We start from the raw sequence: 24182 nt of genomic DNA, 5'->3' as shown, positions 1-24182 counted from the left end.
GGCTATTTAAATTATTTATATTAAGATATTCCCATATTTTTATCTGTGGAATGATAACATATGAATTAGGAATAACCCCCCCAAGAAAAGGCCTGAGAAAAAGTAAACCTCAAGAAAAAAAACTGATAAAATAAACACATCATTGTCAGGGTTTGGACCATAATTGACCTTTAATTTTGACCTTTAACAGGGAAAAAAAGACATTGCATTGAAGCCATTTCATGGAAAAAAATATTTACAAGGAGGACTCGGTCCTCACAAACATGGACAGCACATTAGTTTAAAAAAAATGAGGTGGGAGTAAAGAGATGGGAGTTAAGGATTTGAAGTACGTCTGAACCTTAAAAACATGATCTGATATCCAAACTATTAAGATAAATATATTTATAATATTTATATTATATTCACAGAATACCTTAAATATACAATGTCCATTGTGTATTCTATAAACAAATATAAATTACTTAGGCACACTTTTGTCTAAAACAATCATGGGAGCTGTTATCAAGGCCATCCTCTCACTGTTTGAAATGGCTTGACCTGTACTTTAAACAAGAAAAATGAATTCAGTCTTGCATTGTTACGTCATCTGGAGCAGCTACACTTCAGCTAATCTCAGTACTTGTTGGCCAGCGGTTATGGGTCATAAAGTACACTACCATATTTTACAGCACAGACACAGGTGTAGTCCCAACATGATCTCTTGACCCTCTGCTCCGCCCCTCTTTGCAGTCTCCTCTTTGCTGATTCTTGTTCAAGTAGGCCTGGTGGAGTGTCCACCTTATTGCTTACACCTTTTCTCTCCTGCAGGAATCAACAAGGAGGAGGGAGCAAAGGCAGCGGAGGGCAGGAGGTAGAGATGAGTTTGGGACGCAGCCAAGCAAGTGGGTGAAGCTGTAGACAAGTATGACGTTTATTCCCACACCTTTGTTGTTTTTTTGTTTTTTTTTAAGGTAGACAGTCAAATAAGGTTCAGAGACGACAAATAAGAGAGCAGCTACGATATCTACAAAGAATATACAGTACAATAAAATATACAGTGATGATACGGCCAACTAAACGCACGCAGAGGGGTGGAAGGGAGGAGTGGCCAGCCGGTATGGCCGGGCAGGGCTTACTATTTCTGTCAGTCTATAAGTCCGACTCGGGCATGTCCGGCATGTCGGCCATCAAGTAACCGATACCGTAACGGCCATTGGGTGCGGTGTCCGCATCAGGACCGCCGCTGCCGCTCTGCTTGCGGTAGATGCTGTTGCCAGGCATCGGTGAGGGCGCTTCGCTGGGCGACTTGCCTTGAATCAGGCTGGTGTCGTCATCCTCCCCCGGCCGGGCTGTCTCCTTGATGATGCGACCCTTCTTGTAGGAGACGGTGGAAAGGCCACTGGTGTTTTCGTCAATGACGTTGAAGTAGCGCAGGGCGAAGACCACAGGCACAGGCATGATGGCCATCACCACCAGGGAGATGCAGACTACGATGCCCCACGTAGGGAAACCTAGTCTCTGCTCTTTGGCCTGAAGGACACACACAAGAAAACAGAGTGAGGCCAAGAAGGATGAAAGGATGCGTTGGTGAGTAAGTAACTGGTGTTAAATGATGAAATGTCCTTTTTGAATGTCCTTGTGCTGATAATTTAGAGTTCAGCTAGCCTGGAACAAAAGTGTTTAGCAGAGATGGAACATCTTCCACATCATGACACATCTCATCCTGAGATCAGTTTGGTAGTTTTTGTTTAGTAGGTAAAAAACCCAAACTATGTGTGAAAATGAGCATATGTACTTCTGTCAAAGTTATTCATTTAATATCATGTTTCTTAAAACATTAAAAATGGTCAGATTCATGTGAGGGAGCCAATTTTTGTGATAAAACACTGCAGGAAACTTTGGATAAAATGAGACATTGTTGCCAATTAGCTGACAATTAGCAATTATCAATTTTATTTTATTGACAACCTATTAACTGAGTCAAACAATCATCAGATAATGAAAATAATGATTAGTTGCAGCTACATCCTCACTAATACATTATTACATTACTATATGCAGGTAGTATGCAACTGTTTACATGCACTAGACTTGAAGAAAAAACGACGGCCAATCATTCTGTTTACTCAGGTAAACTAAATCCACCTCAGAGTGAAGCTTTGGTCAGCTGCAGGTGAACCTAATTAGCCTCACTGGGTAAATTAAAGACACCATGCAGCGACCTTTGCTCCACTTACTGCAGCTTTTTGAATGGCTCTATTTTTCTCTTGATGTGATCAAAAAACATCTGCGACTTCGACCGCACATCCTGTTGATTGTCCGAGGGTTAAAAGACCCCTAAATGTGTTTATCAGTAAAAACTTTATCTACTGCCTCATTTACTTTGAACCCTTTAATCTGCTTTTTATTTGTTCCAAGTATGAGAACTTTCACTTCCACTGATCCCCTGTCCCGAGAGAGACCAGCCTGAGATGTTGACTCACCTCTTCCTGAATCCAGGCACTGTAGCTGGGCGGCGTCATGGTCAGCTGGACTAAGCTGGTGCAAAGGAGGACCAGCAGCAGGGTGGGTGTGATGTACTTCCACATGTAGTAGTAGAAACGGTACGGCGTAAAGCCAAGCATGTCCTTCAGGTCTTCAAAGAATCTGAGATAGTTGGGGGGTGAAAACAGAGCGACACGGCAGGAGGTAAGATCAGATGTATGTGGTAAAGAATTCACAATAGTTTTTATTTCTGCTTCATTAACCTGATGGCCATTATTTGTTGTTTAAAGTATGGTTTAAATATACCAACTTAGTGGTTCCAAATTACAACATTTTGTCTGCATTGTGGCAATGGGGTTACAATATTTGCATTAATCTAAACTCTAAAGCATTTATACATCATTAATTTCTTCTTTTGTGAAAACTATCAATTATATATGTAGTGCTTGACAGAAATATTTGAGGTATTTGAGACAAAACTGCCAAAAAATGCAAAATGTTAATGCTATGGCTGCAGTTTTTTTCTTTTTTTGTAACACAATAATCAAAATATATGTCAAAATACTATTGATTTTGGTTGTATGACACAATATTTCCTGTATAAGCTTGATTTATTAGTGTTTTTCTAGACAGCTTAAAGCCTTAATGATCAATTTAAAGGCTAAATTCTGCACATGTACTCATCATCTACTCATTTTTACAAGTTATAAGTGTTACGTAACTCATAAGAAGTTGAGACAATATGCAGATGATGACGTGTTCTTACTTGTCAATCCCATAGACCCAAGCGACGGCCACGTTCTCCAGTATGACCACTATGAGCAGAGGCAAAGTAGCCGAATAGTCGTCGAACATGGCCACAAAGTAGTTCCCTGAGCGCTGGACAAACAGGAGACCGATAGCGAAGGCCAACACACAGCATCCCACTGCAGGAGAGAAGCAGGCGGTTGGTTAGTAACTGAACGTCAGGATTTGTTTAATTTAAGGACGGGTTCACAGTTTTGCAAGTCTGTCTTAAAATAACAGTTATGTACCTAAATAAGGCTTCAGCAGTCTGAGTTAGTCATATCAAGTGGATATCTGCCACATTTATAGTAGCTTTGGCATCAAATTAGCTCTTTGTGTTTCCCTGTTGAGCTGTGGTGGAAGAATAGTAACAAAAAGAGGGACTTTGGCACTAAAAAAAACTAACTTGGAAAGATATCTACTTGATTTGACTCATTTGGACATACATTTACATTTTAAATACTTTTTTACACAAAAGGAGGACTTTGGATTTTTACCCCCCATCACTCACATTGTAAATGCATTATGAAGGGTTCTTCTAATGGTCCATATGAAGAGGATAAATGATTATGGTTACCTGCCTATTGTTTTTAAGAAAGACTTGAAAAATTGTGACGCCGTCCTTTAATCAGAAATGCACAGAAATGTGACTTTTGTGTATCTAAACATTGACAGAATATATTTCAGTGACTGTCACATCCAGTGTTGGATAATAGATATTGCATTGCTATATCATTTCCTCTATCATTCCTAAATACAGCGGGTAAGGGGGTCCCTTCCACTACAGCATCCCATGATTTATGAATTATTTTCCACAGCATAAATCTCAGTAAAAGAAGTGGACATAAAGTGAACTAAAACTGAGGATGTTTAAATGGAGCAGAACCTATTGAAAAGCATCCAGAGACCAGCAGGATGAACAGCATGCTCCTCGTTGTGGCAGCGACTGAGCCATGAGTGTCATTAATCAAACCTGTTATGTGGTTGCTTCTGGTCCAGCTTGTCTGTAATCATTTTATGGCACATTTCTTTTCATCCCCTCCCCTCCCTCTGGGAATAACACCCATTTGGGGACTTTTTAGGGATTTTACCACGCTCACCTTGACTCAGACAAGCTAATTTATGTGTTTTTTGAAATGCCTCTATGTAAAGGTACGTTGACTGTCTTCACTTCTGTTCAGAAATGTGTGAGCATAATACTGTAACATTAAATTGACTCTTTAAAGGAATATACAGTTATTGTATCATGGCAGTGTTGGAAGCTTGATGTGCTATAACGTAATTTCTATGTTAATTAGCAACTTTTTAAATATGTAAATGTAAATTAAGCAACCCATTTATCTCTAGAGAAGTTAAACAGTCTATTTCCTGATCAATATCCTGGGATTAAGCTACACTAACCTCAATATATTCAACAGAAAGGTCTGCAGGAGATTGTTTTTTGCAATCCTGCACCCACCCACTTTTGGGCGGGTGCATCACTCTCTACGCATTTTGTTCCCAAAATAATTTGTTGGGACCTCTGTGGCCCATGTGATCCCATTCCTTTCACAGAACTGACCTACTTACATTAAAAATGCAAACTAGTTACTAACTTCCAGGAGCTAAAGGTTCAACCTGTTGCTTTAATGTCTCTCTAACCTGTAAGAAACTCCTTGCGGACTTTGAAAGTGTCTATCAGTGGAGTGAGGATGCCCTCGATGGTGCCGAACATGCTGCCCAGGCCGAGGTTCACCAACATGAGAAAGAACATGACAGACCAGAAGGGCGAGGCTGGGAAGTGGGTCATGGCCTCTGTGAAGGCAATGAAGGCCAAGCCTGTGCCCTGGACCGCCTGGTGGGAGGAGAGAAAAGAAGAAGAAGAGCTTAAAAAATGAGCGAATAACCAACATTTCCTCAGCTGAGATGAGAACAAGGCCTTTATTTGAGTCAGTCTACTTTAAGAAACGTTATGAGCTATCACTTCTAATTCCCAAAATCATGCAGTAACATAAAAAAACTCAACAATTCTGTCTGTTTAACATTAAAACCCTCTCAGCAGTTCAGGCATAATCCACAAAGCTAAGCACTAGAGTGGCCTGATAAATATAAGGCTATCACTAGCAGCTGGTTAGCTTAGAGTACGATGACAGTAAAACCCTGGAAATCACTGCGCTAGGCAGAGAAATGGTAATGGAAATAATATTTGTACATGTGTATAACATTTTTTAATGTTCTTTTGAACGTACCTTATTGAGCTCGGCCTCAATGCTGCAGGATTCCAGCCCCAGTTTTTGGTAATCGTCCTCCTTCACCCTTTTGATGATCTCTGTCATCAGATTGTAGTCCTCAGAGCTAACCTGACTGACCTGAGTGAGGTTTATGTGGTGGGGGATCAGGCTCTCTTCAATGCCATTCCCCAATAAATCCACAATCTTGTTGGTGTTTCTAAAAAAAATGTGCAGAAGTTAAACTAATTAGATTAACTTTAATATGTTTTGGACATTTTGGAAGTAGTAAAGTAGTCTAAACAATCCCATTGGACCAAATTTACTTTCTCTCCTTCTATCATTTTCAGCTCTAAGTAAATAATAAAAACACTACTTGGTGGTCTACAGGAAACACAGTTGCTGTCTGTACCTAAATGTAAGAGGAAGCTTGTACTCACAATGCGACACATTTGCTGTTCATGATGTTGGCTTTGAAGCCCAGCACAGCAAACACCACCAACGTGGCCAGTACAGAGGTGAAGAAATTGATAAAAGACACCAAAACGGCATCGAAGTGGCAGTTGTTGTCCCGCTTGTTGTAGCTGGAGAAGGCGATGACGCCTCCGAAGCCGAGGCCCAGGGCGAAGAAGACTTGCGTGGCCGCCTCTCGCCACACTTTGGCCTCCAACATGATCTCCAGCTGCAAACAGATGTGTTTCAGTTTAGTAAAACGGTCTACATGTGTGATTCATGACTGAAGTTATACTACTAATACACAGGATATCAGAAAATACAAGTAAGTGGACCTTGAGTTAAGATTTTTATGTCATGCTGAATTTTTTACTACATTTTTACCATTGTAAATTTAATGTTATGGAGGTTTGTTAGATAAAACAAGCAATTTGAAGATGACATCTTTGGCTTTCAAAAAATTTTGGTGTACATTTTGCACATTTTTTTGACATTTTATAGACACTAATTGATTGATTTAATGATAGTTAATATTTATTTTTAAGAAAAACTTTTGGGTAACACTTTAAGTCCTCCTACAGCAATCATAAGCACTAACGAACATTTAAGAAAGGTTTTAATAACATATTATAATGCAGTATGAAGTTATATCTGTCACATTTCTGTTATTTATATTAATTATATTTCTGTGTTTCACTATATTATCATTCATTAATCAGCTCTGAACCAATGAATGCCCAAAGGAAGGGTTATAATTGTTAATATATTAATAAACACCTATATCTGCTGAGAACTACATTATCGTGTGTTATGAGCCATTTATTAACAGTTTCTATACAGTTTATATGCTTCACACTATCTTATTTCTGTTTCTCTGCAGACTCTCAGCCAACTGACAGCTGGTATCTTGACAATTTCCAAGTGGTAATTTTCTATCTTGCAGGTCTCGACCTGCTCCGAACACAAAGCAGAACACACACGCAGCAGGACTTTGATGTCCGCAGGTACAAGGTGGAAGATGGAGGCAGAACGTGTGTTTTGAAGTCGTAAGATGTCAGCCGACGAGACGGAGCAGACACCAGAGACAGACTCTGCTCTGAATGAGCGTCTTTGGCTGGTTAGTTACATAAAGCCTCAGTAACTCCTGTTTCCATGGTGAGCGGGGCTGCTGCCGACATGATTCCACGGCCAGAGAAGCCATTGGCCTGTTGCTGCTCAGAAGTCAGCCTATTACAGCGCAGATTCATTTTTTTGAGTTCAGACACCTTTTTTTTCCTTTTTTTAAACTGCAAATGGATTCATTTCACCAGTGGCTGTGTGATAAGTGCACAATGTGCATTCAAGAGAATTTCTACAGTACATTTCTGACAGATACTGCTCAGTCAAGTAAAACTGAAACAATGAATCGATACGTTTATTGACAGAAATGACTTTTTTTGATCATCAATTAAGCATTTTGGTCAGTCTTAAGCTATTTTTTCCATATATGATAGTAAACTTAATATTTTGGATGACAAAACAGGACATTTGCAGGCATCACCTTGAGCATTCTTCACTATTTTCTAACATTTTATGAACAGAATCATCAAATTGATAAAGAAAATAATCTTTTTACAATCAAGATATGTCTCCTGTGGATAAATACCTAGAACACATTTTTCCTTGTTGGTGGTGCAGTTTGACTCCAAACAGCATCAAAGCTCTAAATTTGTACTTAAACCGACGAAACAGAGAAACGCTGACTAGAAATGTGCAGTACCTTGGGGGTGAACATGTGTCGAATCCCGTCCACGGAGCCCTTCAGGAGCAAAGCGCGAACCAGGAAGCAAATCAACACGACGTACGGGAACAAGGAGCTGAAGTACATCACCTGCAAGAAAAACAGAACATCTTTATTTACTCCCAACAGGAACCATCAGGAAGAGTTAGAGAAGATGCTTAAATCATGATCATTTAGAGCAATAAGAACTAAATGTGTTTCTGATGCTAGAAATGCAACATATGCATTGAGATGAGGCTTTTTTGTTGATGCTTTTGACCGAGTTTCAACATAAGTCAGATTGTGGTTTACCAAATCCAGCACAGACTTAAGAAGACCGCTTTTGATACACTAAATCTCATTCACAGAGACATATTATTGGTTTCAAGATTACTGTGCAGAGTTGAAACATTATGGTTATGAGATAAAGTTAACTGCTGTTCAGTTCCTGTCTGAAAAACAATGCTTGTCAGATGAAAGTGTGTGTCTTTAGTAGCATCATCTTCCTGTCTGCCTATCTGTGCACTTTTGATTATGATAATTTCAGAGGAAACGTGCAGAAAAGTAGAAAGCTGAGCAGTTCTGTGTAATGCTGCTGATATCTTGTTTTGGTTGAAAGTCAGTTGTTTCATTTACACTTTAATATATCGGTGAAGAATCAAGTTTGCAGCTGAGAGGCAAGTTGAAGACACATTTTAAGCATTTTCATTCTTCATGACTGTGAAAATGACTAAACATTTTAAAGTAGTGATGACTTTTAAGGTGCAATGAAAGTTGTGTAGCCATTATCTGCAGGGAACTATGCCAGGACTGGTAGCTGCTGGGCCTGCGCAAGAGCCTTTGTCCCATTATAACGCTAATCAGACGGTGGGCCTCCTGTCTTTTTTTTTTTTTTTTGTTCAACACTACACATCATTAACTGGAGGCCTTCTCCTTGTAGACAAGGTGGCAGTTAGAGAGTAAGAGCAGTACTTGAAGGCCTGAGTCAGCCGCTACGCTGTGACATGTGGGTTTGCAGGATTGGCAGTGGGGTGTGTGTGTGCAGCCACAGGGGAACAGCTTGTGGTTGAGTCATGAGCAAAGTTGGTGATTCAGAGGCGTCTCTTACATGGTGGTCTTTATGTAGCTTTAAAAAAGACAGCGTAATGTCTCATCCAAGAGAGAGAAAGGGATAATTCACCCTGAAGCAGATTCATTCATGTTTGGTGATTCAATCAAGGTTCGTAAAATTTAATGATTTTCTTCCAGTATTTGCAAAGCAACCAAAAAAACAGAAAAAGACTTCTAACCTGTGATTCACATAAACACAAATTATCTTTTGTCATTTTTATATAATGTTAGAAGTTTGCCCCACATTGTAGTTTCACCTTCACAGAAACTCAGACTGGGGATGACTGGGGATGTCCCTGCTTTGTATTGAAAACAAAGTTCTTATATTTATTATCAAAGAGATGAAACTGAAACTGATTTAAAGCTTGATCTCTAACAACAACTGCACAGGCACAAAGTTATAAAATAGTAAAACTTGATTTCATCAGCTTTGAAAATGTTGTTTAAGGCTACAGTATACATAATTTAACATTGTAAAGAATTTAGTTTTTGCAAGTTTTGTTGAATTTTACAAAATGACAGCATGCCGTAAATAAACTGTGATATTGTCAACAGTCTTAATTCAAATAAGATTTCTTTTTCTCTCTTTTGTTTGCCTCGCTATGGTTCTGGACGTCGTTATGATCCCTCTTCTGATTGAATCTCCCAGTCGTGGCCTCGGTCAGCGCTCAGCCACACAGGCTATTGTTTTTAGTGAGGAACAGATATCTGGTGCTTTGCAATCTCCGTCTAATGTTCTATCAGAAAGGAACTTTTATGTGTCAGGGCAGATAGGAAGTGCTTTTTGCAAAGGTCATGTTCTGAGTTATCTTTATAAACTGATAGCTTATAAAAGTTTGGTTTTTCCATCATGACATAAGAGATTTGTTCGCTTTTCTTTGGCTACTTTCCATGAATTTCACTTCTTATTATACCAAATTCATGACAACTCCTCTCTCTCTCCCACATATGCCAAAAGTGTGCTCCCCACCTCTTTTTTTTTCTTCTTTCTTTTGCCACACTCTTGACAATCAAGCCAAGCCAAAAGAGCGCGTATAACCATGGTAACCAAAATGGTCTGATCCCTTTCACGCCCACCCACACACACATAAATGGGAGAAATGCAGATCACGGTAGGGATATTCCTTGGAAAAAAGGCTTTTGTGAACATGGGTGGAGAGAGGGCATTAATATTCTTTTGTGCTGCACAGTGCTGATTAAACTTCAAAGACACTTCGAGCTGGCCCCCTTCGAGGGAAAGTTTGTGCCCATTCCTACGCTGGCCAACTTTAAAAAAGGGCCATCCAGACACACCAGGTAGTTGGAGGGCAACCATCTGTCTCAAACTGTACAATTAACTGGTGGCTTGGGTGGTTTCTGTTTAGCCATTCACAAAAAAAAGTATGAGTTATTTCTTCTTTTTTTATATATAAACAATTATATCTTTGTTTTAGTAAATAATTGTATTTTCCTGATAGCAACATACGGACTTGAACGTCATCTGTGCCAGTATAACGCCTCTGATAGAGTGGCAGCAGCGATAGTGACAACGATTGTGGTTATCAGTGACATTTCTTCTCAGACAGCAAGATGTGGCACACAGGGGAAATGAGACTGTCTAGCACTGCAAATCACTGTGGCACAGACCTAGATTAAAGGGTCTCTGTTGTTAAAAGGCATCCATCTTGTTTTGTCTTCGGCGGTTGTGGTAAACGCGGCACAAAAGACGAGGGCTCAGTGGATTCAAGCGAACGGCACACAGCTGTTTTAGATACTTGACTTGAGCTGAGGACAATGTATGAATCACAGGTGGGGAAAGTAAGCCACATTTCCCACACCATTACAAGGTATTATAGTCAAATAATAAGATAGTTTTCAACTCATATGTTGATTTAACTCATTTTAAATTCTAATTAACCTGTCAATACAACATTACAACATCACCTTTTATGCTAATGTGCTGAACTTGTTAGCAAACAGCTGCTTTTTTCCACATCTAGCAGTTAGAGTACAACATTATTATTCATTTGAATTCATGTTTATGTCCACATGGAGAATGTAAGGCTATAATTCACTCTCTTTTAGCTCTGTTTTTGGTCTCTACCAACTACTAAGGGAAATATGTGGCTCCTTAGCTGCTAAATGCTCCACTATGTTTACCAGCTAGTCCCTAACTGTATCTGTATCTGCCATTTGATGCTGAGCAGGTAGTGTACAGTGGGCTTTTAAGAGCTTTATCTCTAAAAAATGGCACTATGAGAGAGCTGACAGTGAACCAAAACAGTAAAGTTACACCGGGACTGCTAAACAATGAGCTGAAACTCGCTATAAAGTGTTGTAAAGCCGAGTCAGGTGATATATATATGCAGCATATACATGATGACTGAAATATGCTGTGTTCATTTTGACCCTTACAGTGTAGGCCAGTGAGGCCTTGGATGGGACGTGGGGATAATAAAAATGGCTTCAGCATCAAAGCTTATGCTACTCCTGGAAGATTAAAGTTCGACCATTTTTCCAATTAGCACAGGCTTGACTCTGACCTCGGGTGTACACTGGCTAATGCTTGTCATATGTTATTATGCGAAAGTGTGGAATGATAAGGATTCCCTGTAAAAAAAAAAAAGAGAGGAGCGGGGAGAGTTTGCAAGCAGACGCCAACCTTTAGCCAGTGGGCTAATCCTTCCGGATGCTAGTCACGCTACTGTCAGCTTTGTTAAACTAAGCTAAAGTAAGCTGAGACAGAAAAATCCCACAATGTCACATGATCATCAGCTCCCGGGATCATATCTGAGACTGTATCATTAGGAAAAAAATCACATTACAGTGTTGACTTATCAGTGTCTTTAGACCAAGCATTCATACAGCTGGCACTCTGTTGGCCTGCATCTTAAAGTGAGCTAATTATGTGTGAGAGGATTTTCCAAAAAACACTTGGCAAGTAAAGACCTTTTATTTCTGTCACAGTTCCCCATTTTTCAGAGTACAACTGTTACATTTGAGTATCTATTTCGGCCAAGCTGCCAGGATTACAGGGCAACTAGAGTAAGACAATTTTCTCTGTTTTCTTCCTCTCATGAATTCCTCCTCCTCTGCCTCATTTCTACTTTTCAAAATATCTTTTTTACCAATTTATTTCAACAATTTGTAATCTACTGAGGAGCAAGAGCAATGGCTGGAGGAAACTACTGAGGGGACTGAGGGGCGTTTCAGACCTTCATTTTTTTTGTCTGGTTGAATCGGACTCTAGTGCAAATCAAAACAGAGACTGAGACTCTTTGAGCATGTTGTCTTGGGTATGTCATAAAAGTGTTATGTGGCAGTTTATCGGTGGTGGGAAAATGATCCAACCCAACTACGAAGCGTACTCTGCAAGTAACCATAACCCTAACCCTCCCATAGGCAAAAGTGCTTTGCATACTTGGATGCAGATGAACGAAATCAACAGTTGTTAGCAACCAGCCAGACAATGAATTGAGATCCGACATGGACTAGTGCAACTAATTAACGTTATGCCTGTGTTTAAGTTTTAACTCCCCGTCCAGAGACACCTGACCAATGAGCAGAGTGAATATTCCCACATGATTTGAAGTGATACATTTTGGTGTGCTTGTTTTTTTTCTCTGTGTGAAAAGAAACTGAGCCAAGACGGAAAACACACGCCCAACTCATCCACTGATTTGTACCAGCAAACGAACTATGAGTTTGAAAACACCAGTGCCTATATGAGTTTGAACTAAATTCTCATTACCTTCCCAGAAGACTGGATTCCCTTGATCATGGCGAGGCACACCATGGACCAGGCAACCAGCAGGCACACTGTCATCTTCCAGTTGAGTCCTCCGCCCTCAGCGATGCTGTTAGAGATGTTCAAGGCCTCGCGGTACCAATAGTAGGTGGTGGCCGAGCTCTTGTCACACTCTGGCACCACATCTGTAAACAAACCGATGATATAATTATCTAGCAGTGTCTGGTTTATAGAACAATCAGGATCCAAGCCTTTCATTTAAAGGTTTAACAGTAGACAGATCCAAAGACTTGATCCATGAATCGGGTCCCTAAATGTGCCTTAATGTGTTTGTATCTTACATGTGGTGGTCTTGTTCTTGATGAGTGGACACTCATGCCATGGCAGAGGTTGCTGAAAGGACTGGGAGAAGTAGAAGAGACTCCAGCTGATGATGACATTGTAGTAGAGAGCCACAAAGAAGCACACCTACAGGCAAGAGAGGCAAGTTAATTACAGACACAAAAAATAAACCAAAACACAGAATTATATTATTCTGGTACTATTCTCAGTGCCTTTCATACTTGATTTCTCTCATGTTATATTTTCTGGCTTTTTTCTTGGCGAGGTGTTGCAAAGAAGCCTTAAAAACTGTAAAAACAACACCTTACTCACATAATAGAAATGTCCATGAATGACCAATGTACATGTGACCCCCAAAAACTTATCAGCAAATGTTTAAATTCGATTGTAGGGTTAATATTGCAGTTTTCAAATGATCCTGTAGAGGGCACTACAGCCCTGCAGGAAGTCAGGATGTCAAAAGGACGAAATTAGAAGGAGAAATTAAAACAAGCAGCGTCCAGTTTACAAGCTAAAAGTTGCTTAAAAGTTGGTGCTGAAGTTATTCAGGACAGAGGTATCGTGCTTTGGTATTTTGTTGTTTGCAAAACGATAACGGAGACCCAGAATTTGATGTGTTTTAATTCTCCAAATGCACTTTTTGTTCTGTGCTAGCTGAAACCAGACATGGCTCGTATTAATTCTCATGACCGTAAATCTCATTTTGTGAAATCACCAATAGTCATCCCTATAATATTGTCACAATATTGATCGCCCCCTGGTGGCTGATTGCAGTATAGGTCATAAGTCCCGCCCCCTCAATGTTAGTATATGGGACACGCTGAAAAAATAACAAAGATGATTTCTATCATTTTAGGTTTTTTTTTATCATGCTGATGTTTGTCCAATTGCCTTTTTTCTGATAAGTTTGTTTTTAAATAGTTATTTGACAATCTAAAAAGGAGGGAGGTATCATGATTGTGCTGAAAAATAAGCATATTACTCTGGCTTTAGCTGCACTTCTCTGGCTCCCAGTGTCTTTTAGAATAGATTTTATTGTTTTTAAAGCTCTGAATGGTTTTGGGACCGGCCTACCTCACAGACTCTCTGTCTTTCTATAATCCCTCACGTGATCTCACATCATCCACAGCTGGGTTTTTAAATATACACAATTACGCCCAGAAGAAGAAAGGAGGCACAGTATTCTTTAATTATACTCCAAAATTATGGAATAGTCTACCCAAAGCTATAAGAGATGTGAGCTCTGTGAACATTTTTAAATCACAGATGAACACATATTTATTTAATTTGATGTCATTTTAACTTATTTTTTAATTGTCTAATTTTACTAAACTTTACTTTCTCTTTTTTTATTCCTTTTATTTGATGTTGTATTATTGTATTTTTATCTGTAAAGCACTTTGAGCTACATGCCTTGTATGAAAGGTGCTCTATAAATAAAGTGTATTATTATTATTTTTAAGTTTATTATGATTGACAGCTATGACAGCCGCTCTCAAATCTCCATCAGGCGGCGGCAAACAGCTTCTCTCTTTCTGTCTCTTTGGTTGCTAATTTCTTACTCTGATGATTCATTGTCTCTCTGTGGCTGTTGTGTGACTTTATCTCCTTAACAGGAACACAGCAAAGACATCATATAGTGTGCTTCTTGTAGTTTTCCTGTTGAAAAATTACACTGAGCTGTCTGGACTCACATGAAAACAGTCTGACTCATTTGGGATTGATCAACCTTTTAAATGAGTGGTTGTTTATTCACCTGTGACTCATGAATGAGTGTGCAGAAAGTTTGCTTGTGAGAATTTCCTCATTCTTGTTTGTTTTTTAGCTGAGCTGTAAATTGAGTAATAAGCTTGAAGTCACAAGAATTAAGACTTTTTAAACACTAAAAGTAGCCAGAGTAATAGCAGTGTTAACATGTTAGCTTCGTAGGCTATTTTTTTGTACGTACTACATTTAGATAAGAGTGTCTAAGTCATATATTTGATACACTCATTTATATTTGGTGATGTGAAACAACGCTTTTAGACCTGTGAATGTTTTTAATGTTCAGTCTTTCTGATCAGCGCTGATCTATATCAGATTATAAACCTTGTGATACTTATATATTTCTGTACACTAAGAAAACACAACGGATCCTGTCTAGGTCTCATAACGCGTAAATCATGTGACATCTTATCTGTTTTTGGTGACAAACTAAATCTGTTTTCACAATAGAACAATAGGCCTGTAACAAATTTGAAGTTAAATTAAACATTTGAACCCCTCCAGAGCTTAAATGAGCACTTCTTTATTTAGAGACAATATGTGCTAAATGTCTTTAAAGAAGCAGCCTTTTCACCACTTAGGTTTTTTTTTTGTTTTGAGAGCAAATTGTTTTATTGGCATATAAAACTGTCGCCACCTTTCAGTTTCATCAGGTCGGGGACAATGATATAATATGATGCAGTTTGTTGTGTCTGTTTGAATATAGGGTTATGCTATAAATTATGTAAGTATATGTTGTTTTAAAGTCTTGTCTATGTGCCCCTTTTTAACCAAGAGCACCTGCCCCTCCCAACCCACCCAAAGGTCTCTGCACAGCCTGCATTTGAACATAAGAACAATACAACTTAAACATAAGGAAGTAAAGATAAAGAGCTAACTAGTGTAAAATAACATGACATTGGTTGGTTTTCCTCCTCTCTTCTTCAATCTTTTGGCACCAGCTGCCACTGGTCTGAATTAACAAATGTTCATCGCTAGGAAATGACTTATTTGGACTTCTCTAGAGTACTTTTCAGTTTTAGTCAGACTTTGGATGGACTTTTTTTTAAATCAAAGGGGGGAAAAATCACTCTGTGCAATGATCTCTCCTTTCATCCAGCCGCTCCGCTCTGTCCTTTCATTATTATGATTATTGTCTCATTTTCTCATACAGTACAACTTTACGGTAAGTGGTGGTTTTACAGTAAGGTCGAGTCCTTGACTGAAATGGATCTTTTAAATCTCGAGGAGTAAAACTCACCTTCTGAGTCGTGCAGTAAAATAGCCCTTGATTTGATATTATTGGTTAAAATGATCTGCCTTTGAAGTTATGATTCCTGTATAACATTACAACTACATCAGCTAGAGGAATAGCTACAACGAGAACCAGTTTAATAAATAAGTCACCAGTGTGTTTGTACTGCAGTTATTAGACTTTTAAAATGGCTTTGTGATTATTATGAATAGCAGCCCTCAGGTGTAACATTATTTAACCAGCTTTAATTATACTAATCATAGTGTGATGTGTTGTAAGGCTATTTTTTTTTTTTTATAAATTATCCTTGTTTGACCTTAAAGATGGCTTACTAGCCTGAAACCTGCATGTTTTTAAATTTCAAATATGAAATAGCCCTTCTTCTGATCATCATTTTCTATCCTGATTCACCCAATAATATAGTGTTCTTGATGCTTCTTGGTTTTCATAGCACTTTCAGTCTAACTAATCTAGACTACTGGAGGTGGCTGTTTCTTGGCTTCATCCAAGAGGTTTGATGGTGTAGAAATCGAGGAAATTTGTTTCAAATTATATTTTTTTTCTGGGAAGGACCCCCTGACCCTCCTGCTGATTATATATCTTTCCAAGTTTGCTCTCCCATTTCAAAACATAACCAGGCGCCAACACTGGTACTGTTTTCCATGATGGATATATTATGAAAACAATATGATATCCCAAAATATTATGATATTAAACCCTAAAATCTTAGTGTAACTGTTATTTGACACATGTATTCATTATTCTTTCAACCCTGTGTTGTCCTATTTTAATACATCTAATACAAATTTTACTTGTGTACTGGTACATGAGATGCAGGCCCGAGTGTCATACTCACAATACAGCTGGCGAAGCCGATGCCCCCCAGCCGAGGGCTGATGTAGTTCCACACCCCGATGCTGCCTCTGCGGATCCGCTGTCCCACGGCGAGCTCCAGGAAGAACAGCGGGATGCCAATCAATATCAGCAGGATGAGATAGGGCACCAGGTACGCTCCTGCACAGTCACAACAAAACGGACAGCAGGTTAGACGAGGGTCAACAAAGGAGGGGAAACTGTGTTATCAGGTAACTGTCAGGGGAGACTATTTCAGACGACCACGTGGGCTCAACACACACGGACACACACACACACACCAGAGTTTTAATCACTCTATCTGCCTCATGCTGCACACAAATTAACACTAATAATCAAACCAGCAGCTTCCTAAACTTTGACTACAGTATACTTTTACCTAATGTCCCTCTGATGGTGACACATTCGTCGAAAAGCACATAAACACACACACACACACACACACACACACACACACACACACACACACACACACACACACACACACACACACCAGCCTCCTGAGTCTGCTTCATTATCTCCGTTTTACACGCACACACACACACACACACACACACACCCCCACACAAATTACTATATGCACATCTGCTGAGTTGTATCTCCATCTAATACGTCTCCTGTGGTGTTTGTGGTGCAATCAAATAATTCTGGAAACCAGGGATACTGAAGTCTAAAATTACCTAAATTACAGTGGGATTACTTTGCTGCACATTACAAGGATGGTATTCCTCTCTAGCATTAAGGTTTTAGGGTGAATGACTAACATTAAGACAGGCTGTAATAGTGTGGTGCAATAAAATACAGGGGGGGCACATCTCTTGTGACAGTCAAGAGTACCCCTGAGCGGTGAGACTACCAGGCACATGATGGCTACAAGAGAAAGAGAGAACCATAAAACCCTTTGTTCAGAGAAAATGGCCGGTGGTTAGATGTGCTCAGTGGCGACAGATATTTTTTTTTATTTCCTGTAACACATGTGAGGCGGTGTGAAGATGAAATGAAAGTTCCTGTGTGAAGGTTTCGGGACCCTCAATAGTGGAAATCTGTCAGAAACCATTGCATCATTTAAAAAAAAAAAGAAAAAGGTAAAAGGCAGCTGCTCCGCTCTTAAAAAACACACTTTTCGCTGTCGACTTTTGTTCCAACAACAGTGATGCTATGATGAAAATCCCTCTTTGTGACTTTTTCCCCCTCAAACGGGCTAAACCACAACATCAAATGTTAACACTGGCGGGGCAGCGTACTATAATGTTTGCTATGAATCATTGATGACAGCATCAAAACTTCCGTCATGTGTGTATTGTTTTTGGTTTCATCCCTGTTTCAACAGCGTTTATTGTTTCATCTGGCAGGACGTTCATTCAGATCCTTTCCTGAGCCCCGCTGTCCCTCCCCAGGTTTGGGTTTGGATGGGAGTGGTCACTGGACAGGACGTAAAGATGTGTGTGTGTGTGTGTGTGTGTGTCTCTGTGTTGTTTTTTTGAGCAAGTGTGTAACTAGTTTCTAATATTAAATCATCTAATTCTGGTTCATTGAGTACAAAGTTCATTCTGGGAAGAGGCTTTGACATCAGTCAGCATCAAAACCCCCGTCAGGTCTCCATTGTCTTTTCAAAACCCTCGACAGTCTCCCTTGGACATTCAAACACTTTGATGGCACTCTGAGCAAACAGCCTGATAAGAATGTATTTTATCTCATCTTAAAATAGTTTTACAGTCGACTTCATTTACAGTCCACAAGGTAAATATGTGGTTTATCCTGTCTAGGTCAGAATTTCCGTGTCTTTTGGGAATACATGTACAGTTAAAAAGTGGCGTAGATGACTTTTAATGCATCCCGTATAATATAGATTTACAATAAGAATGCAATCTTATCAATTATCTTAAATGTTGTTAGAGATTTATCGTCATTGAAATGAACTTTTAAACAAAAACAAACAATGTTGACAGGTTCCTGACAAGATTTCTTATGAAGTTACGCAATCTGTGTTGAGTGTGAAAATGGTGCCCAGAAGTTCCAGGTGCAGGCTCAGGTGTTGAATGTTGGCACACACGCTCTTTAAAATGTACAAAGTTCACCAACTCTTTAAAGGGCAGAGGCGAGTCGAAGGTGTGAAGATACATTTTTTTCATACCAGAGCAAGATTTTAGCTAATCAGTTGGGCAAAGAAAGTTAAACTAAAGTAAGAAGTATGAGATAAAAACAAAACAAAATGAGTATAAAAATTAGCTAAATGCTAACATCAATATGCTAACAAGTCACCATGCTAACATGCAGGTTTAATGATTACACTGTGGTGGCTAAGTGACTGCTATTTTTTGGTTATTTTACTATTTTTTTTATTGGAGGCCTATGTTTTTAGTCTGAAAATGATAATGTGCTGTATACCTGCATGAATTCTTGTATTGTAATTGTGTGTTTGTTATCCTTGTTTGTTTGGAGAGTGCCATTATGCAAGCCCTTTAAGGGGGTTTTCAGCTATTCTCCTTTATATTGTTCAGTGCTCATCATTACTGTGTGTTATATAGAAAAAAACAAACTGTTGCAGGCTAATATTTGCTTATTATCACTGAACACAAAGTATAGCTGAGGCTGATGGGAATGTGATTGGTTCTGCAGATCATAAAACAAGGTAAAGTGTAGTACCAGTTATTTTCATGGCAGTGTTTACGCTACATAGGTTGCATTCAAATGAAGTCAAATGAACTTAAAAATATGTAATTCAGTTTAATTCATTTGAATGCAACTTGGTTTTTGAGAACGTGACCAGACATCTAATGAAAGCTTACCAGACAGTTTTTGGCGCTATTGTAATATTTCCATTGGTAACCTAAAAGTAATTCACTTAAAAACCTCACCATCATTTTTAAGTAAACGGTTTTAAAACTTACATAAATTGAACTTATCCGTTATATTTAAGTAAAAATACCATATATTTGCTGGCTCCAACTTCTCAAAATGTGAAGATTAGATGTTTTTCACAATTAAATCAAGAACTATGAATATGTCACTCTAGGAAATTAATTGTACATTTTCACTTTGCATTTTTCATTACATCCTGACATTTTTATAAACAAAGCATTTAATAAATTAGTCGAGAATGTAATCACCAAATTAAGAGATATAATCAACTTTTTTCTTATACAAAGGCACAGCAGCTGTCAGAGCACAAAGGACCCATCTGTGCTACTGACACAGCTGTAAAAGGAAATATATAGCAAGCAGATGAATACAATGACGTATATACACACATGTATAAACACAGCACATGATACAAACAGGTTCCTTGTGTGGGTGGATAAAAGATGCAGATAAAGCTCACATGAAAAAACCCACTCATGCATGCACACACACAACCGCACACCCCCCCACACACACACACACACACCCACACGCAAAAGTCCCAGAGCTGCTGTTTTAATCTAATTACAGTTGAACACAGCAGGGTGACCAGAGCTGTTTAAAACAGGCCTGAAAACATGACAGGGTCAAAAGAGAGTTCATTACTGGAGCTGAATCCAAGCTGATGAGAATCAACCTAACCTAACTTGTCTAACCTTTACTCTAACCTAGAGCACTGGCCCAAAAAATCTGCTTTTTTCCCCAATTGAGGACACAGCTTTCATCTCCAATTGGACAGGTCATCCTAAGTCTTAAATTTATCCCCAGAAATAGCCAATGACAGACGCTCAATACAAGCAAATAAACACATCCAAGTCCACTCCACCAACCTGCCAACTATGACTTCTTCAATGACACGTCACATCTGCCAAGAAACCACATTAACTGAACTGAACACATTTCCCTTGAACTCTGTTAAACCGGTTATTGAAAGTAGACCTATTTTACTAGACATCTTAATGTATTTTACTACATTAGTATTTATCCATGAGGTAAAAAGGTGGCTAAGTGTGCACATTCAGCATGAGTTGGTTACAAGTAGCAGAACAGAAAAAGGGAGAGGTTGTCTTCACACCTGCAAGCTCCTGAAAGTTTTATCAATGCAACTTTTTGACCTACAAATCAGGGAAACATCCAGGTGAACAAGAAAAACAGGCTATACTAGTACTGTAGATCAAAAATAAACATGCATAGAGTACATGAGAAGGAGTTTTATCTGTAAATGTAGCTTGCTTTTTGTTCACATGGATCTTTGTCTGCTGGAGACCATGCAGGTGGGAATATCGCAGAAAATCAGAGTGCAGAGAAACTCTCTTTTTTTTAATTTAACCATTGTGACCATAATCACTGTGTTTTGTATTTCTACTAACTGACAAAACTTTCTGTTCATTTTTTGTCATGAGCAAATGTCCTGACAAACAATAACAAAGTATTTTCTAAACTAGATTTTGTGAACATACCATTCAAATGGCCAATCCCACCTAGGATTAGAGCTACAACTAACAAGTTAGTTTCCTTACTGATTAATCTGTCAGTTTCTTTCTTGATGAGTTGAATGGTTTATAAAATATCCAATCACTGTTTCCCAAAGCCTAAGTCATCTTATGTCCCAACCAACAATCCATAACCTACAGATATCTAGTTTATTATCATAGATGACTAAAGAAACTAGAAAATATTCACATTTTAGAGACTTTTGTTTTTCCTTATAAAATTTGAATATCAAAAAAGTTGGCAATTAATTCACTTATAGACTAATTGCTGCAGCTCTACGTTACACACAATAACAGTACATAGTGTATAAACAAAGACTTTGGGAAGATGATATTCATACTGTATTTAAAAACTGCTGAATGATGTGGTTGAAATCTGATATTGACACATATCATAATATGATGTATGCAAAATAATCTAATTAAGGGTATTAATTGTGTTCCACTATTATACTTTACAGACTCTTCCCATATGTAAACTATTAACACTTTAATGATTTTTAATGAATTATTGTTGTAAATTATATAAATGATATACAACATGAAAATCACAACACACTGAAAGTCTATAAATGATCATATTGGATTATAGCTCAGCTCTCCTTGATACAGAACCACACACTGGACTCCTACATAAATAATTCCTAAATAATACTGTATCATTATACTATGCTGTGATAGGATGTAATAATAACAAGTTGAGAGAAGAAGAGATTGGTTTTAATTGTTTTATCTGTCTGTTCAACCTGTCTGAGACGGTTTCATTTAATCAGCTTTGTCAAAGCAATCAATGGCTTTACCTAATCTCCAGGTGGGGAGCGTGACACCTTATCACCTTCCTGAGACGCACATGTACATTAAGAGTATAAACCCTGCAGCGTGTCCAAATCAGAGAGAAGCTTGCACTCATTTCAGTGCATTGTGGGAAATGTGGTTTGAATGCGATCGCATGTGAGCTCAATGTTGTTGTTATTATTAGACGCGAGCGCACTCAGAGCTGATTTCCTGTATGGTGCCAGCAGAGCTATTCGGCTGCTACTATATGTTTAGGAAATGTAGCAGACAGCGCAGGGACAGACACAGACGGTCATGTGACTCTTGTGTCGATGAAGGTGAAGTGAGCCGTCTGGTTTGGACAGACGGGTTGATAATAGGAGGAACCCTGTTTCTCTATACAGGTAGTACTGAACCAACTGCACTCATTATTAATACAAATGATGCAATAGTTGATTTACATTTCAGAGCTGAGAGTCAAAGTGTAACTAGATGATAAATGTAGACTTTTTGAAGTAGCTGATCTTTGAATGTTTCTTAAAAATGTATTTCATAACATCATTTTTGAAATATATATATATTTATTCAAGAGACGCAGGACTATATATAGTGTCTAATTTTGACTTTCACATTCTTTCTCCCCAAACATTGTAAACACACAAGAACTGCGTGATCATTTTGTGACGTTAGGAGCGACAAATAAACGCTTTACAGAGCTAGAAATAAAGAAAAAGAGGAAGACTATACTACTGTTGAACTCTCCTATTCCTGGAACATGTCTGTGTTTTTGTGTATATTAAAGAGATCCAGCTCTATACCTCCACACAGTCACAGAAGCATATCACATGAAAGGTTTCTTTAGTCTTATATTTTTCCTTTTTAGTAACATATAAAACATGCAGATTTTGGTGTCTACAAATATAAAGCTGTCTTCTTTTTTAATCTTTTTTTTTAGTTTCATCCCTGCTCCCACCCATGAGTCTGACATCCTGATGAAATCCTTTGTTTTTCAGCTTATTTGGTGCTGTTTTAATGCAAATGAAATGATATTTTAAGCTCGCTTGGTTTGACAACTACCTGCATGTTTTTTTTCTAATTTACTGCAGGTTGCTTCTAATGTCACTGATTTTGTTATTTATGGAGTCTATTCTTCTGTATTGACTTTAAAGGATAATTCATTGCGACACAGGTTACTGATTTGTGTCATTTCTGGTCATAATTTCAACTGGTAATAATAATGACATTACACTCAAGTCTATTTCTGAGAGCTTGGAAATGGTGACATCGCTAAAAATAAAGTCCAATGGGGCAATTAATGAGCAGTGAGATGATCAGACAGGTTTCAAACAAACCTCCAGATTAGTCGAATATATTTAGAAGAGAAAAGGGAAGCGAATGATAAAAATAAAATAAAAAATAGGAGCCAGACTGTGTTTTAAATATCAATCACAGCTTCAAGGCAAATCGGTTCAAACTTGTACCTAGCATACTTGGCTCAGTTGTGCGCATCATGTTTTCCTGTGCAATTATGGGTTAATAGCAACATTTCAGGTGTGCTCGCGTTCAGTTTTATGTCCAAATAAAGTGGCTGAGGTAATCTGACAAGGTTACTGCTCATCCTTATTGCCCAATGGGAATTCCTTGTAGCAATGTCAGCAATCACAGTTTTATTATAACTGAAGGAAACAATGGAAAAACTCTGGAAAACTACTAAAATGTGTTATATTTTCTTGTTGTCCAATAGCAATCTTGCTCTAATCATGAATAATGTCATCCACCAAAACTGAAACTATGTCTTATGACTTTCATTATATTTATATTGTATGGGTGCCAGCTGATGTGGCCACTTTGAAACAGTAAAAGAGGAGAGCTGATGGTGACTCACCCCCTCCGTTCTTCTGACACAGGTACGGGAACCTCCAGACGTTGCCCAGGCCTACAGAGAAGCCCACCTGAGCCAGGATGTACTGGATCTTGTTGTTCCAGGCAGGGCGCTCCTCCTCCTCGCCATCCGAACCCCCTTCCTCCACGTCGCACTCTTTCCCCTCACCTTCATGGTTGTTGACGATCAGCGAGCTCTTCTTGAAGGAATCGTCGCAGGCGTCCTCGTTGGAAAGCAGGTCTTTGACTGACTCTGTGACATCGTCGTCAAGCTCTCTCTTGACGGCCTTGCTGTTTTTGGGCATTTGATAAAGCAAACAAGGTCGAGGGGTGGAACGTCTTTTTGGTTGGCGGGCTGGAAGGGCAGGGCCGGCGTCTGTGAAAAGTTTTTTGAGCTTTCACTGTGCAAATC

At 38.8% G+C, this 24182-nt stretch overlaps 1 protein-coding gene across 1 annotated transcript; it reads right to left on the bottom strand.

Annotated features, from left to right (window-relative positions):
• Window positions 1-421: 421 nt before the first annotated feature.
• slc6a15 (solute carrier family 6 member 15) lies at window positions 422-24075 on the bottom strand. The gene is made up of 11 exons (XM_062420265.1): window positions 23775-24075; window positions 16705-16862; window positions 12850-12976; window positions 12512-12693; window positions 7672-7782; window positions 5900-6141; window positions 5481-5679; window positions 4894-5086; window positions 3233-3392; window positions 2466-2628; window positions 422-1512 (listed from the first exon to the last, which is right to left on the bottom strand). Exons 1-11 carry the CDS (start codon window positions 24073-24075, stop codon window positions 1132-1134), a joined length of 2217 nt encoding a protein of 738 aa, XP_062276249.1. The 3' UTR covers window positions 422-1131.
• Between the last annotated feature and the right edge of the window lie 107 nt (window positions 24076-24182).

Source organism: Scomber scombrus, chromosome 6 (genome assembly GCF_963691925.1).
Source record: "Scomber scombrus chromosome 6, fScoSco1.1, whole genome shotgun sequence".
In the NCBI taxonomy this organism is placed as follows: Eukaryota; Metazoa; Chordata; class Actinopteri; order Scombriformes; family Scombridae; genus Scomber; species Scomber scombrus.
Note: the sequence above shows the minus strand (reverse complement) of the source record. Positions and strands in the feature narration are given on the sequence as shown.